The sequence below is a fragment of the Pteropus alecto genome, unplaced genomic scaffold, assembly GCF_000325575.1.
Source record: "Pteropus alecto unplaced genomic scaffold, ASM32557v1 scaffold42, whole genome shotgun sequence".
NCBI lineage: Eukaryota > Metazoa > Chordata > Mammalia > Chiroptera > Pteropodidae > Pteropus > Pteropus alecto.
In genome coordinates this window covers 3,657,166-3,674,929 of record NW_006434825.1, presented here as the reverse complement: position 1 = coordinate 3,674,929, position 17,764 = coordinate 3,657,166, and the positions used below count along the sequence as shown (strand labels likewise).

The window sequence follows — 17,764 nt, the reverse complement described above, 5'->3', positions numbered from 1 at the left end:
GAGCCTCCATTTCTCAGGGCTCTGACCAGGGGCCCTCTGCATAACCCAGCACAGAGGTGAGTGTCATCACTGGTCAGCAAGCTTCCTGGTCTCAGTTCTATAACGATTTTTTGAAATAGGAAAAGGAAATGCTTTGGGCAGCAGCCCATTACCAAGATACACTCTTCACCCAAGTACTATATAGGAAGTCCTTGAAGTGACTTAAACAAGGAGTTGGTTGCCATTATTTCTCTTGACCTTTAGGACTCGCCAAGGTATTGCTGGTTCTGAAGGATGCCGGTTTAAGTGCTTTTGTTCTGATACGTCTGATGGTGCAGCTTTTAAAAGGGAACCAGAGATGCACTGCTCCAGAATTTAACAGATATGCCAGTGTACAAACACACATGCAAGTGCCAAGATTTGAGGTGTTCAGGTAACAGGATCAGGTAACATTTCCCTCCCAAAAACACTAGCTTGAGAGGCTGCCCAAATGGGCAGCATGGGAAAGATGATTAAAGTGGTTCTTTACAGATGACTTTTTAATTGCAAAATAATATCCCAGCATCTCTGCCTCACAGAGTTTAGGGAAATATTTAGAAAGTGTTTGTGTGTCCTAAGAGAAAAGCTGGTACATAATTGCAAATTATTACCATTTCTGCAGGTCATGCAGACAAGATTATCTCCCAGCAGGCTAACAATCAGAAATCAGCTTCTAATCTGGTGGGTTTTCACAGCTGGCAACCTTTCTCTTTATTCCTAGATAGAATGAAGATTAGTATTATATGCCTATGCCTTTCGCTTTTATGGACCATTTATCATATCAAAGCCCATTTGTCTGGGTACCAGCCTAACCAAATTAGGTAAACAGAGTTCTAGGAGGAACTAACAGCTGTTAGAGAGACGAGTAATCACAAAACACAAAGCTTCATTGCAGCAGCTGCCACATAAACGCAGTTTTCAAAAATATGGCAGCTAAGAAGCGTTTTTAGGAGAGAATCTTCAGGGGGCTGCTTATAATGCTCATAATGCTTATTTGAAATGGAGTCTTAAATTCTCAATTCTGTCATAGGGTGGATAAAGCCTTGTAAGATCTGGCCCTTTTCCCTTCAGCCCTTCTCAACCTGCAGGGTGCCAGATGACGGTGCTAAGTACATTCCATGCATTGTTCCATTTAATTCTTAAACAACTTTGGGAGGCTGGTATAACTATTATTGCCATTTTCCAGATGAGGAAACTGCAATTGAGAAAGGTGAAGTAATCTGCCCAGGGTCACACAGCTAGAAAGAGGTAGAGCTCCCTGAATCCAAAACCTCTCCACTCTTACATGGCATATTATCATGGGCCACACACTGCACTTTGGTCTGGGAATTGTTAAAGAAAAAATTATTCTGACATTTGTTAAAATGGTAAGGAAGACTTTATTCAGGACTATTGCAACAATTGTCAAAAATATTGAAAGATCAAGCTCAACTCTAAATACAGCAAAGACAGCTGGGATTCATAGCCTGTGGAGGATCAGCTGGATGGAAAATTACTAAAAGGAAACATACAGGGAGATTCTTGCCAAAGGCAGTTCAAGGACTTATACATCAAAGGTGGGGGATGAGGAACTTGACCAGAGAGATATCAAGGGTAGAGGGATCCTTACTAAACTGACTTAGTAGGATTCTAAGGCAGGCCAAAGACAGGACAAGGGCCAAGGGCTAGGCAGGCCAAAGACAGGACAAGGGCCTAGGTTGGAGCTAAGTAGAAGAGAGGTCTCCAAGAAAACTGACTAGAGTTTGGTCAAGGAAAGTCTTTGTCAGAACACTGAAGTGAACAAAGTAGGCAGCTCCTGCCCTCACAGAAGGAAGAGTCTAGAGTTAAGCAAAGTGACAGTCTTATAGTCTGTGGTGTTACAGCTGTCTATAATGGGACCCTCCCTGGGGTTTTCTTTCTTTACATCAGTATTTGATCAGGAAGATAGAAGGTAGAGTTGGTGGTAGTGGAGATGGGAAGTGATGAAAAGAGATATGGCAACTGTGTGGATAGGTGAGTTTCAGGACCTGGCAAATATAACCCATTCACTTCTGGGTAAGAGTGGGAGGCAGCCAGCCCAGGGCTGCATTTTGGACTCAACTCCCCATATCCCTTGGTGTCTGGCCCTTTCTCCCTAGCTACCCTGTCATGCTGTGTCTTCTAACCCTGATTTACCAATGAGACTTGAACAGTGACTTGACTTAGCTCTTTCTGATGGAGAGTTTTCTACAAGAGCAGGGAGAGACTATTTCCTGCTTGATTGTACTGGATCTTCCTCTGTGGTGCATTCTGTGTTCCAAAGAAACGCACATCCCAGCTTGATGGGCAGAGTGAGCATGCAAACAGTGCACACATTTGTGTGTTCATTCATTCAGCAAACACTTAGTGAGCATCTAGCATATGAGAGGACTTGTGCTAAGTACATGCAAGATACGGAGATGGATGAGACATTTACTTGCAAGTTCAGCAATCAGTATTGCTCACAGTTTGTAATTAGATATCTACATAAAAAATCACGATAGAAGCTGACTTGAAAAGCTTCACAGAATATAATATTGACTACTGTTTAGGTAATACTTACTATATACCCACAATTGTTCTAAGAATTTTACACATAGTAACAATATGCAAAATTTCTAAGAGGTAAATCCTGTTATTAGGCTCCTTTTAAAAGGAGGCTTAGGAAGATTATCTTGTCCAAAGTCAAAGCAATGAAGCCGTGAAGCCAGGACTGAAACTCAAAGCCAGTACAGCCCACAATGTACAACTTACTGTGGAAGTATTGCAGCCTCCACTACAGCGTTGTGTAAATGGGTAACTTATGATGGGCACGAGGATCTGGGAAGTTCACTTCCACCTGGGGATAAGAGGAGCACGAAAACCCATTCAATATGATCACAAAATGGAAAAAGACAATACCTGAACTTGGTAGACTCTAGGAAATCTGAGCCATTGCTGGTAGCAGCTGAGTTCTCAAAAGCTCATATTGTGCTGGAAAATGCTTCTCTTTCCTTAAGAGCGACACTTCTCAGGCCTCACTGTGAACACAACTCACTGGGGAGTCTAAGTAAAATTCAAGTTCTGATTCAGTAGGTCCGGGGTGGGGCCTGAGACTCTGCACATCTAACAAGCTCCCAGGTGATACAGATGCTGTTAACTCGTGGACTGTATTTGGACAAAGAAGGCCCTAGAACAGTGGTACTCAAAGTGTGATTCCTGGAACCACAGCAGCAGCATCACTGTTAGAAATGCAAATTCTGAGCCTCGCCCCAGACCTACTGAATCAGGAGCTCTAGGGTGGAACCCAGCAATGTGTGCTTCATGAGATCTCCAGTGATGGTGATACACACTGAAGTCTGAGAACCACTCACTGGGAGAGCAGCATATTCTTCCCCACTCTTCTTCATTTAGGGTTTTTGTTTGTTTGTTTGTTTTTCGTGCTAGAGACTCTGTCTCACTTCCAGATGAGGGAAGTCCTGGTGTACTTGCTACGTGCAGAGGGTGAGGGAGGGAGGACAATGTAGAATTCCTTCCTAACAAATTCTCTCTCAGCAACTCAAAGATGGCAAATTATATGGTAGAATTCTTAAAACCCTGGGCCAGACTCCAGATTCATCTTTTTCCAGATTTATCGTTAGCTTGAGTTATGTACCTGTATAATATGAACACCTATGTGATTTTTGTATACACACACACATATATATAGTATATACATATTTGCATATGTAGGTTTTGTACTACTTGATAGATTTGTGGCAAAATACACACTTGACTACAAGAAACATTTCCAAGATCTAAATGTAACAATAACAAAATAATAGAAATGAAAACTGCTTAACCTGTAGTATTACAGAAAAACATCTCACTCTGATTAACATGATCTCAGTATCTGTTAGATGGAAGGCCATAATTTCTCAATATGAGTGTGAGTAAGCTTATTATCATAATTTGTAGTTATTTAAATCAGATGCTACTAGGGATGGACCTCAATCTCTGTAGGACCTTCTCTAGTGCATTGGACTGAGTCCAGGATTATAGCCAGTTAGGAATTTATAAGGTCAGGTCCCTGAAAACATCATTAAACACACACACACACACACACACACACACTCTCTCTCTCTCTCTCTCTCTCTCTCCCACCCCTCAGAGGTTAGCATAGCCTGAAGTCTAAGATCTTGATTTAGTCTCCTTTTCTCTTCTGTGCTCCTGAGAGAGACGAGGACCCTGGTTTCCTCTAGCAGCTAGAAGAGCCCATCATGTGTGGACACACGACAAGGAAAATGCCAAGTTGGAAACATTTAGCGAAATGTAGACATGGAATGAAAAAGAGAGGAGGCTTCTCACTTTCTTCCTTTGGTTACTTGGAAGTTCAAAGATAAACTGAAGTGCAGTGAATATCTTGCCACCTTGCCCTCAGCTTCTGGCACAATTTCTTCCCTTTTCTCATATGATCAATTCATGTTCTCCAGTTGTTTTTAGTTTTAATATTGGGCAAACTACCTAAACCATTTTTTTAATAGGCAGAGTATATATGACAAATACACAGGGCATAAATACACTCATACATGTGTAGGTATTTTTGTATATATTAAGTGGCAATAAAATACTTACAAAAGTAGATGTAAAAAGTATAAAATGTCACAGGATGGATACTGACATTAGAGTGAAATGGTTTTTATTCAAATTCTAATTCCATCTATACCTGCTCTATGGTTCTCAATTGTTTATCTGCTCTCTGCCTCAGTATGCTCACCTGCAAAAGGAAAGAAAAGCATCTCTGCCTGTGAGGGTGGTTATGAGGATTAATGATGCCCGACCACACAAAGCAACAAACACATTTTCCTACAATGCCTCACTCACAGGCCCTCGGCATAAGTGGTGGTTGGTGATGAGAATGTGTTGGAATAAGACATGTAAAACTCATGTGACTTTGGCAGGGGGGTAGGGAAGAAAAACTAGCACCCTTGGAACCACTGTGGTAGAGGATGTGATCGGAAACACATTTTCACCTGTATTAAACAGGATGTACATTTTAATCTCTTCAAAGGACTGAGGAGGACTCACATTGTAAAATTATAAACATCTCATTTTCCATGAATATATACAATTAGGCTAGTTAGCTGCTCGGCATCTATTTGGGGAACAAAATGTACATTTAACTGTGAAGAAAGACAAACAATGTTAAAAGAAACATGCTCTGCTTTTTATCCCTGCTTCTAAAGCACATCTGTATTCTGAATAACAAAGCAGAAAGGAAATATGGTCTGGCAGCTCATGCTCTTTCCCAGAAAGATGATTCATCTCCTCAACGAATGTCCCACCAGACATGTTTATGAGGATGGCATCCCCTAAGAGCCTCTGGTTGTGCATGTCTTATGCTTTGCATTCTGCTTCCCTGTGGATAAACTGAAGCAAGTTCATTTTGAATGTACAATCTTGAAAAATTTTTTGAAAACAGATACCATGCATATATCTGTGTGTATATTTATATCAATGGATATGTTGTGTGCTGGTAACCCACCCAGAATTCCAGAAAATTGATTGTGGCCACAAGCCATAATGCTTCTTCCTCAGTAGAGTACACAGCACTCTCTAGAGCTATAAAAGTGCCTCCAACATCTCGGCCCCTTTAGATGTTGCTCTTGTAAAGGGAGCCAGCTCACACGCTGGCTTGCTAGTGCTTGCTAACTCGCTCTCCCCAGCTCCCTACTCCCTCCACCCCCTCCCCGCAACTCTCTGTTCTCCATAGACTGCTCACAGTGTGTCCTTGTAGTGTGATCTCCCATTACTGGGTTCCCACACTTTCTTTAGCCAAAGCTAGCTTTTACATGACTCTCTAAGTGATTTTATTCTTATCTGTCTTCCTTTCTAAAATGAACATCACCTTCACTCTAGACCATCAAAATCTTTCCTCTCCTTCAAAGCCCAGTTAAAATGTTTTTCTTTTTTTTTACATATCTATATTCTGCCAAAAAATACATATTACCTGGCTGCTGAGACCACAGCAGTGGGAAAAAGATGCTTTGTTCCTTCTCTCCTGGACCTTAGATGTTAGTGGGAGGAGGCAGAGAATGAAGGAATGGCAGTATTTTAGCTACTCTTTGGGGCAGCATCCTCAGGCTTCTACATGAGATTTTCCTTTAGCCCCAGGAGGACATTATTTACCGTTCCCCTATACACCTACCCATCGTTCTAATGTGGCACCACCCCAAGTGCTTCAAACAAAACACCAGTTCAGATCAATGTCAGTGGGGATTATGGGGGTAAAAAGAATTCTGTGGCCAAGAAAATCAGAGGAAAGTGGGACTAAACAAAGTTTGCAAACTTGACCAAGTTAACAGATTATTTATCTGTGAGGAGGTATCAAATGCAGCCTTCCTGAAATGTATTTGACATTAGTGTCCTCCCACAGGGGACCGCACAGGTCTAAGGTTGCTTGGAACATTTTGGGAAATGCTGTATTTCCCCTTCCACAATATTAACTCTTTAAAGGCAAGTATGACATCCGATCATCGCATCCGACACCTCACTCAACGCAGCTCATGCCATGTGATAAAAAATAAGCATTTTTGTTGCTAATGCTTATTATCTTGGGTAAATCTAAACCCTTCACTGACATGATAGGAGGTGGGATAAGCGTGGGTGCTGATTGGGGGTAATGTGAGCTTATTTTTTTTTTTTGTATGAGAAAAGAATTAATGATGCTTGCTTCCACTCTCCATCCCCCAGAAATACCCTGGGAAGAAACCTCTAAGAATTTTTCCCAAAGCATGTGTTTAACCTGGAAGATATGGTACCCTTTATGGAAGACTTGACCAGATATTTCCAAGAAAGTTGCAGGATGGAAGGAAACTTAGAAAATATAAAACTGCCTATGTTAATATGGTACCCACTAGCCACATGTGGCTATTTAAATTACCTAAAAGTAAATAAAGTTTAAAATTTAGTTCCTAAGTCACATTAGCCATATTTCAGTGCTCCAGGGCCACATTTGGTTAGTGGCCACTATATCAGAAAGCACAGATATAGAGCATTTTCATCACTGCAGAAAGTTCTATTGGACAGTGCTGCTAGAAGTACAATCCTCCCCCCTCAGATCTGAAATTGCTCTCAGCCAGCCCACGTTCTCTTCTGATTTTCACTGAAGACCTCAAGCAATGACCAATGCCCACTTTGTCCCTCCCCAAGAGTATTATGTGGCTAATTTAAGACGACCAGCCATAGGACAAATAGGAAACCAGAGTTTAGCAGCAAACGGACAGCATCCTTCTCAAAGGGATTGTCCATCTGTCTCTGCCCACTCAGTAGTGTTGATGATCTCCAATGCACACCTGAGAGTAATTCCTGTGAGCAGAACACAGATGGCACGGTTTTCACCCAGGTGTAATAAATAGGTTGGATAAGGCTTGGAAAAGGCACCTAGCCAGGTAGGTGGTGGAGTATGGATTTGGGGAGGGATGTGTTTCCACCTCCTTTCACCAATCTATAAAGGCAAGAGTTTAACCAGAATTGAGTTGTGAGTTCCTAGTGTGGAGACCCAAGGCAAGGACTCAGAGGGTAATTCTCTGTGGAGTAGAGTCTGTGCTTCTTCCACAGACATTGAGTGTACCCTATGCACTAGAAAATCTTAAGCCAAAATCACAACTAATTCACAAGCTAAATGCAACCAGACTGCGCCTCACTGAATGGTACAGTCATGCTACTACGTATATCCTAGACCGAACCTTCATTTAGATTACAAATTTCCCAGCACGACTGTTATTGGTAATTAAACCTGCTTGATTGTTCCATTACACAGAGACTACATGACAGTAAAGGAATCAAACATAACTAATCTTAAGCTCATTTCTAAAGGTGCATGGAAATGAGAACCAAAAATGGTATAAAATACATAAATGATGTGCAACCATTGGTTTTTGTCAGTTTTTGGCAGGCCTGGCTCATGGAAACTCAGAGATTTAAGGGGTCTTAACATGCAAGCATATATCTGTTTTATTGTTACATAGTGAAAATTAAACAATGATGAAAAACATCATGGATTTTTTTGTTTTAAATCACATTTGTAGTTCCCTAAAAAATAAAGCCCCGGCAATTTACATTTTTATAATCCAAGGCAGTTCTAGAAGCATGTTTTCTATAATGTGTCTAACTTTTAGTTCCCAGTCCATACTTGCTGACAGAAATCTAGGGCAGTCTCAGGTCACTGACTTCTTGGCTAAAGTGCCTATCTAGACTTCCTGGGCCTGGCTGATGTCTACTATTTTATTTTTTTCAGATTCAAGTTTCATTTCTTCCTCCCTTCAAAGTGTAAACTATATCAGAATCACCCAAGGGTCTGTTTGTAAATGCAGATGCTTGGGCTCCATCTGCATCATTATTCCTGAGGCTGCACCCCAAGAACCTACATGTATAATCAGCCCCTAGGAGATTCTCATGCAAACTAAAATCACTCAACACCATATCTGAAAACAAATCTCTCAAGAGCAAGAATCAAATGTCGTATCTCTCTGTCTCCAGTATCCAGGTCCATGCCTAGCCAAGAATGAGCATCAACAGGAGAACATGCTGACTCAAACTCACGAGCCCTTTCCTTTTTAATGGGTCTTTTTTCAAAAAGGCAAAGCAAAGACCACATTACGTAGAGATCTGTCCACTCCAGCCCACTTTCTACAAAACAAGCCACTCGCCTTCCCTGGAGCCTCTTCTGAGATGGACCTGCTCGAGTTGCCAACTCCCAGGACCAGAAAGAAAGACTGTTCCAGTGCTACCAGGAATGGTGCCTCCTGGCACTGGTGGCCACCATCTGCCCTTCCCTCTGGGGCCAGGAGGTGCCCTTATCTTCTCAACAGCAAATGTCTCTCTTTGGAACATGCAAACCAGTGTCTAACCTTTACAAAAAAAAAAATCGCCTAGAAGTTTGCTCAGAAATGCATGTTCCTGGGTGAATTTCCACCCTGAGAGAAACACCTGCAGGGTGACATTTGGAGCACTGAGCAGCCCCCAGATGGGTTTGATGCTGAGGACCCTGACTCATTCATAGAGAAATTCCTATTTAAACCTAGTCCTCAAAGAACTCCCTCAACTTCCTCCACTCAAAAGAGGAGAAAGCTGTGCCCCCTTAGCATTCTTGGATTTGGCAGAAGAGGAGCGGGGAGTAGATGGAGGATAAATGCCCATCTCAGAAATTAGAACCATTATGCCCTGATGGATATGTGAGACTTAATCTGAAAGCTCTTCCCTGACACTGCCCTCCAAGAGCTTAGAGACCCTCCTGCAATTTGAGGAAGAAATGGAGGGAACTCACATTTCTTGAGCATTATTTTCTTTGGAAAATAATACAAGTGCTAAGTGGTGCCTATTATCTTATCATCTTTCCACAACCTACCTAGACCCCACTGCCTACACCCAGGCAGAATTAATTGCTTGCCTGCTGCTTCTCACTCCCCAGAGCACTTAGCCCCTTTCCTGGATTATAACACTTATCTGGTATTAAAGCTAATTGCTTGTTGTGGGTCTTTTCCCCAGACATCCTTTGTTCCTGAAGGCTGGTTGGTATTTTCTTTATCTCTGCTGCACCCAGGCCTGGCCTGCAGATAAGTTCTACCCAGGGTGCTAAGATGTGCTTCTTTGAGAGAACTGCACATTGAAATGCTGACTTTGCAGACTGGCCTGAACCTTTTTATAGCTTTGTTTCTCTTAAAGGCATTTTCCAGAATGTTACTACCAAAAAATCTCTGTGCAAAAGCTACAAACACAAATCGTTTCCCCTAAAGACACTGCCCATTAAGTTTGAAGCCTGTGTTGTTTTATAGGTTCAGAGATAAACACACACATATATAGTATGTAATCTTATATATGTAAGATATATATATACACACACATACATACATATATGATTATATACAATATATATACATATATATAATCTTATGATGCATTTCACCTTGTGAAGTACCCGTGCTATGGCTTCCAGCCTTACAAAACCCATAAAAATTAAGTATTTCTACAGCAGTATTTCTGATCTTGAAAGCAGATGCTGTGCATGTAGCCTTCATATACAGCAAAGCATCTTGATCCTGCCTTTTAATTAAGGCCATCCCCTGTTACGCTCTGACTTTCTGATGTTGGGAGTATGGCGATTTTTCAGAAGGTTTAAAGCATCTTTTTCTGGTTCCTTGAGCCCAGGCTTTTGGAAGAGCCCCCTGACTGGCTCCAGTCTCTCCCCACTTCCAATCCATCTCCCACTCTGATTCCACAGAGATGTTCCTGAAAATCCAGACCTCTTATTCCTTTCCCTTTAGGAAGAAGGACAACCTCCATGTTGCTGTGGCTCCCAAAACCTTTTTACCTGTTTCCAGGGTTCTACTCTGCAAAATGCCCTCTTTGTTCCAGCCATGGTACCCTACCTACCCCTCTGAGCAAGACGCTTCACCTGAGCTTGGCTTCTGCTGTTTCCTCTGCTGAGAATGCCATCTTTCCCACTTTGGCCTCTTGAAATTTCACCTGTCCCTCAGAACCTACCAGAGTGCCAGCTGCAGCTCAGTGGATAGGATCAACACCTGGCTTCGCCATTTACCCACTGTGTGACCATGGGAAGGTACTTGACCACTCTGAGCCTCAGTTTGCTCATCTTCGCATCAAGGATTCAGCCAAAGGGTATCTGAAAGGAGAGAAAATAAAATGCCCAGACAATAATTTTTAGCCCCCAACTCAATTCTCTGAACCATTCTCCTTTCCCTTCTCATGCAGAACTGAGAACACACTGTGCATTACTAGAGCTGAGAGGCCTTAGAGGTCAAGGGCCACATCTTAGACATGCCTAGCACATAGTAAGTATGCAATGGATATTGGATTAGGGGTTAATTTATCTCCTCATTCATTCAGGTCCATATACTTCACAGACCAGTTGCTTCTGAGAGGTGATGTCAAAATAAATGAACTCAGAGGTCAGAATACTCTAACCTTAAACCCTAGCTCTGTGAATTTAAGCAAGACATTTTTATTTCCTAACCTGGAAAGTGAGGATGATAATACCTCTATGGAAATAACCCTACTTCATGGGGTTACTCAGAGGATTATGGTTGCAGTGCCATTATCGTTATTATTAGGATGTCATCAGGCTTTTGACTTGGGCTCTCCCAGCCTCAGCAGACTTGCCAGGTGAACATCTGAGCTCAGTGGTTTTAAAGGTCTGTGGCCCAACTGTCACACTGAATTACTTGGGCCCTAGGCAATTTTGGTTTTACGAACCCCTTCCTCCATAAAATAATAAAGCGACTTATATTTTATTACTGCATTGGTATAAAGATGAATATAATCTAGGCTGGATTCATTATTATATATTGCTCATTATTATATTCATTTTCCTCTGATTTTAAATTAAAATTAAAACATTTTCATGGGCCCTAGGCACTGCACTTCCTGTGAGGGATGGAGAAATCAGTCTGGCCTTAAGTCTCTGAAATCTGGCCTCTTAAACGTCAGCTCCAACTAGGCTCCCTCTCAGTGGCTCTTACCCGGCTACTTCTGGGGTCTTTGCACACCATGGAGTCTTTGTACAAACTTGTCCTTCTTCCTATAACTCTTCCCCCTGCCCCTTTCTGTTTTTTACTTTTTCACACATACCTTAGAGCAGAGGCTCTGAGCATCAGAATTCCCTTACAGCACAGATTGCTGGGCCTCACCCCCAGTTTCTGATCCAGCAGCTCTGAGATGACACCCAAGAGTCTATATTTTAACAGGACCAAGGTGGTACAGATGCTGCTAGTCCAGAACTGCATTTAGAGAACAGCTGCTTTCAAAGTCCACTCTGTTTCCACTTTCTCAGGTAAGCTTTCGCTGATCCGATTTGGCCACGTTTCTCCTTTGCATGCTCTCTAAGGACTAAAGACCTCTGCTTTGCCTATGTAATTTTTTGATTCATGTCTTTCTCTCTCCCATTTGACTGTAAGCGCCACGTGTCTTTTCGCCCGCTGTGGGACAGACCCACCCAGCACACTGTAGGTGTTCGGTAAATATGTGAGGACCGCTGTTCAGAAAAAGTGAACCAACTTAACCTCCTAGCAACAGTGAATGCATGGCAGAATCCTTTCAACTCACCAGCACTGCATTTCCACCTTTTCCCCCTTTTTACAACTGTCAATTTCATGATTCCTCATAAGCCTCTCATTCTTAAGGCAGAGCAATGAAGTTCGCAGAAACTGCCTCACGCGAGCCGGAAGGCCCGGCCTTAAGCCCCGCCTTAAGCCCCGCCCCAAGCCCCGCCCCAAGCCCCGCCCTCACGCTCTGTACGCCCGGATCCCCCGCCTACGGCGCTAGGACCCGCCCACTCCCACTTCCTAGCCTATGCCCCGCCCCCATCCCCGCCCTGGCCGTAGGCCCCGCCTCTTGGCCAGGTCCAGTGCCCCTCTACGCATGCTCTTCTGGTCGATCCCCTCCGAGGAGTCTCTAGCAGGAAACAAACTTTACCCCGACAATGTCGCGATCTTGTCCTCCGGAGCTAATCAGGTAAAGCCTCCCCCTCCCCAGGCGCCCCGAGCCCGACCTGGCCCGGCCGGGATCGCTGCACTGCCGAACAGATCGAGGGGCGTGGGTCGCCGGGGCCTTGTGCTTGCTATTGTTTTTGCCGAACCCGCTTGTCTACCTGTCGAGTCCACGCTCGGTGCACTCACCTCCTTGACCGCCCGCAGGGTCCCAGGACCTTTGCACCTTCTCCGGTCCAAGACAGAGCTGCGTTTTGGCCACGCCGAGTGAAGTCCGTCCGCACTGGGCGGGCCAGTTCCCACTTCTGGATGTGGGCCTGCGTGCATAGGATGGACCCTGGAGTTCCCTCCAGTGCCAACATTCAGTGATTCTTTTCAAGCCATTGGGTCGTTTTTGCAGTCCCCTGCTATTACCTAACCACGTTTAGTGAGCATCCTGCAATGTAGAGAGAGGCAAAAAATAGCAAACACCTCCTGCAAACAACTGCCCACCTAATGATGGGGACATTTATGACAGTAGTCACCATAATTGACCACTAGTTGAGTACCAGCCACAGTATATGAACTATGTCATCAAATCTTCACAAGTATCTTCAAGCATGTCACAGATGAGAAAAGGGAAGTGCTCAGAGAGGTCATTTCTAAACACTTTGAAACCAGTTCTGACTGACTTAAACATCTGATTTTGCCCACTCTGCAAAACTGCCTTTCCCATAGAAAAATTAAAATCAAACTCTTAGTTTATTAGGCTATCATAACAAAGTGCTACAGACTGGGTAGCTTAAAATAGCAGAAATTTATGCTTCCACAGTTCTAAAACCTAGAAGTCCAAAAACAAGGTGTTGGGCAGGGCCATTCTCCCTCTGAAAGCTCTAGGGGTGGATCCTTCTTTGCCTGCTGCAGCTTCTGGTGGCTTCCAGTGTTCCTTGACTCATGGCAGCATCATATCCAGTCCATCTTCACATGGTCTTTTCTCCTGTATGTGAATCTCTCTGTGTCTTCTCTTCTCATAAGGACACCAGTCACTGGATTTAGAGCTCACCCTAAACCCGGGATGATTTCATTTTAAGTCCTAAACTAATTACTTCTGCAGAAATCCTATTTCCAAATAAAGTCACATTCTGAGGTTCTGGGTAGACATCAATTTTAGGGGGCATGGGGAACACTATTTAACCCACGACACTAACCAGCAACAAAATACGCCTTCCAAAAGGACCACAACAAAATCACAGTCATGGACTCAGGGTACCATTTATGGTTATAAATCCAAATACTTGCATATTATCAAGTAGTTGTTCTCAAAGTGTGTTCTCTTGGTCTGCAGCATCATCACATCACTTGGGAGTTTGATATAAACGCTAACCCTCCAGCCCCACCCCAAACACTGTCACAGTTGCGGGGAGGGCCCAGCAATCTGTGTTATAACAAGCCTTCCAGGTGATTCTGTTGCTACTAAAGTTTGGGAACCACTGTTATAAGGCAATTGAATGTTTGATAACAAATAGAATATTTGATAACATGACATAAGGGCCAGGTTAAGAGAAAGGCCTTAATTTTACAATTGTCTGACCTTACAATGACTTAGAAATCTGTCTTATCCGAATATAATTGTAGATTTCAACATTTAACTATTGTATTGTCGAAAGAATATTTTACCATGATTTAAATTTAATTTAGGTTTCAAATGAACTTGTGTACTAAACTGTGTTCTTAGTACCATAAGTCCCCCGCTATCCATGAGAGATGTGGTCCAAGGCCCCCAGTAAATGCCTGAAACTGCAGATAGTACCGAACCTTATATACACTGTTTTTTCCTATACACACATACCTATGAAAAAGGTTAATTGTAAATTAGGCACAGTAAGAGATTAACAACAACAATAATAGAACAATGACGACAGTATAACTAGCAAAAGTTATGTGAATGTGGTTTATCTCAAAATATCATACGGCACTCACCTTTTCATTTAAAGAAACGTTACAGCTTCTCTTTGGCATACATGAATTGCCAGCATCACTATTGTGCTTTGGAGCCACTATTAAGAAAAATAGGGTTACTTGAACATAAGTACTGCTATATCCCATCAGTCAATATGATCATCAAGAAGGCCACTCCATGACCAGTGTGCAGGTAGCATATACAGCCTGGATAATCTGGATTAAAGAATGATTCACATCCCAGGTGAATGGAGTTGGACAGTGTGAGATTTCATCACGCCACTTAGAAAAGCAGTCAATTTAAAACTTATGAATTGCTTATTTTTGGAATTTTTCATTGAATATTTTTGTACTGTATTTGACCACAGGTACTGAAACTGAGGAGAGTGAAACCACAAGTAAAGGGAACTACTATAGTTTTTTGCCTCATTTTACCTTGCCAGCAACTATGCACTTTGGGTATTATTACTTCTACCTTGTTATTGAAAGTACACTGAGATTCAGAAATGGTAAACCTCAAAATACCCAACAAAGCGGAAACATAGGCAGGACAAGGAGCTTTTTACCATAATTCTGGTTACTAAAATGTTTGGTTTGTTTCCATTTTAGAACAAGTTTGATAGATGATGCTAAAGCTCGTTTAAAAAAGTATGATGTTGGGGCCAAATATTCTCACTTGTCGTCTGTCAAATGTTCCATCCTTTTACCATTGTTGGCTAAAGAAGGAAAACTTCATCTTTTGTTCACTCTCCGGTCAGAAAAGGTGGGTCACAAAAAGGTTCTGCCATTGAAGTCTCAGGACATTTGAAAACACCACAAAATTTTGTCACTTGCATACATTTTGAGGCCACATTTTCAAATGGACTTGCAAATTGTGATGTTCAAGGTGCTACTGGATAACATGACATCTTTTGGAGTTTTGGGGGGAAAAAAGTAAGCAATTTAGCTAGTAAGTAATTTAAAATACTTTTAGACCAGGGTTTCTTAACCTTGGTGCAATTGGCATTTGGGCTGGATAGTTCTTTGTTGTGGGAGCATCATCCCTGGCCTCTACCCCGTAGCTGCCAGCTACACACACACACACACACACACACACACACACACACACACACTTTATCACAACCATGTTTGAATACAGGCTCTCTTCCTGCCAGCTGTGTGACTTTGTACCAGCTACCCTCTCTATACTGCAGTTTCTTCACTTGCAAAATGAGGACAGAATATTATACCTGTTTGGTAGGGTTGTTGTAAGGATTTCGCAACAAATGTAAAGCACCTAAAACAGCCATAGTACTTGGCAAAGATTGGGTAAGTTTCACCTATCATCATTAGTGCCATTAGCAGACATGCCTGAGGTTTTAAGATAAACCATTCTATTTAAAAGAAATGTTTGGCTTGGAATGGCATTCCCCGGGGTACACACCTGGGTAAGGTCACTCTCCCTTGCTGTTAGGGATACTTCTGAGGAAAAGTTGGGAAACAGTAATTTCAAAGTTATGCAAGTATAAAAAAGAAAATGGGCCATATTAAAGTGTCTTTCTAAGCAGAATAACGACAGGTATCCCCATAAGAGAAAAAAGCAGGCTGAGAAATCAGCTGAAGTTTTGAGGATTCGAGATTAGAGTTGTGTGGATTCTTTTCAGTCTGGGTCAGATGATAAAAATCATGGTTCCAAGGGAAGATACTCAACTTGGAATCGGAAGACCAGGATCTGTTCCCAGATCTGCCCAAAAAAAGCACAAAAGAAGCACTTAAATATATTTTTTGATTATCAGACAAACAACTTAGAAAATCTAGACAAGACCAAAATGGGTTCCTGGTCTCTGTTTCACCTAGAATACCTCTGCCTGTTGCTTATTAAATAGTGAGAATCGTCTTAGACTATAAACTCCGATGTGCAAAGGTCACATTTAAAAAAAATTTATTTAAATTTAATTAAATCTGACTCAGCTTATCTGGCTGTGGGGGCAGGAAATTCCCTCGGGTATTACCTAATCTGCACCCCTCCGTGGAGTCACAAGTGCGGCTCACAGTTCTTCCCAGTAGATGGAGAAGGTGGTGCCCATCATCAGTGCCTCTTGCTTAAGTGTAGGCTCTCCTAGCTGTGGACCCTGGAGCACCTCTGTTTTCTCATTGCTGAAATGGAACTGAACACAGTGCCTAATGTTGTGAGGGTAAAGGATCTTTCTCTCTCCTCTCTACTTTCCCCTCTCTTCCCAGCTCTCTAGGGCTTGATATAGACAAGAGGAAATTCAAGAACAAAACATAGATTAAAGTCTTAGAAAATTAGATGCAACTTTACTTGGTTTTTGAGTAGAATTCCATAAGATTTTATTTAATAAAAAATGCTATTTACAAAAAAAATTAAAATAGAAACTTCTGTATTTGGATAGGGTTCTTTTTGGTGTTGACAGTTTCCAAATAATCATTTTTGTGAATGTGTCTTTTTTTCAAAATGGCATAACATTTTCTTATGAGTATTTAAAATTGTCACTAAATCGGGTTTGTATTTTTGTCAAGCCTAATGAGTCCCTGCAGATGCCTGTCACTGATGCCTTGCTGCTGAGTGCTAACATCACAGAGTATGTTTTCAGAGGTGGTATACCATTAGGTCTGTTTCTTACGCATTCGGTTGGTGAATGTTCAAAACAGTAGAAACGTGTCCATCAACCTTGTTTTCACCTACTCTTATAAGATGTGAAGATGTGTAAGGTTTCCGTGTATTATAGCAACTCCTGCATTGTTGCTGATTTATTAGCAGAGAGGAACTTTAAAATGTTTTCTTTCATTTTTTAAAAATTTGCCCAAATGAGACTTTAAACTGTAGAACACTACAAAATTTATAATGGCATCTAGTTTATTCTTACACAGATTTATTGGCTCTGATGCTAAAAATGCCAACATGACCTCTTGATTTAGCTTCTAAACATCAAGAACTGACCTTACAAGTTCTCATTCATAAATATTTGGCATGGGCCAGGCACTGTGCCATGTGCTTCAGTCATCAGCTCATGTGCTGGGTCCACGACCCTGGGAGGTACACAGAGACAGTACTCTTATTATACACAGTTAAGAAGAGACAGACCCAGGACCCCTGCTGAGCCCGAGGTCTTCACAGTTCAGGAGAGAGAGGATGTTGGGCATTGGGTGGGGGTGAGTGTAGAAGAAATTGAGGTCACCTTTGCTGAGAAGTTTCGACTGGAGAGGAGAGAAGGGTGGAGGGTTTGTTCTTTTTCCCCCTTTCCAAGATAGGAGAGAAATCATTTTAAAGATAGAGATAAGAAAGGAAAGAGTATTTAGGATGCTACAGATGGAGACACATGAGTTGTCCTAAAGTCGGGGAGGCC

The 17,764-nt window shown here is 42.2% G+C and overlaps 2 protein-coding genes across 3 annotated transcripts in view; one reads left to right on the top strand and one right to left on the bottom strand.

The window, feature by feature from the left end:
• The window catches only part of ADAMTS18 (ADAM metallopeptidase with thrombospondin type 1 motif 18), a 364,329-nt gene extending 352,104 nt beyond the window's left edge, over nucleotides 1–12,225 (bottom strand). The window contains exons 1-3 of the mRNA XM_025045377.1: nucleotides 12,097–12,225; nucleotides 10,519–10,657; nucleotides 2,770–2,854 (exon numbers count right to left, since the gene is read on the bottom strand). The gene's annotated coding sequence lies outside the window, so the exon portion shown is untranslated. The remainder of the gene's footprint in view (nucleotides 1–2,769; nucleotides 2,855–10,518; nucleotides 10,658–12,096) is intronic.
• Nucleotides 12,226–12,374: 149 nt separating this feature from the next.
• NUDT7 (nudix hydrolase 7) overlaps nucleotides 12,375–17,764 on the top strand; it is a 7,910-nt gene continuing 2,520 nt past the window's right edge. The window contains exons 1-2 of one of the 2 annotated variants that reach the window (XM_006909711.3): nucleotides 12,375–12,504; nucleotides 15,027–15,180. In XM_006909711.3, the coding sequence (XP_006909773.1) occupies nucleotides 12,473–12,504; nucleotides 15,027–15,180 (186 nt within the window). In that variant the 5' untranslated portion in view covers nucleotides 12,375–12,472. Of the gene's footprint in view, nucleotides 12,505–15,026; nucleotides 15,181–17,764 lie in introns of those variants that run through there. The other variant, XM_025045380.1, reaches the window with a different exon arrangement.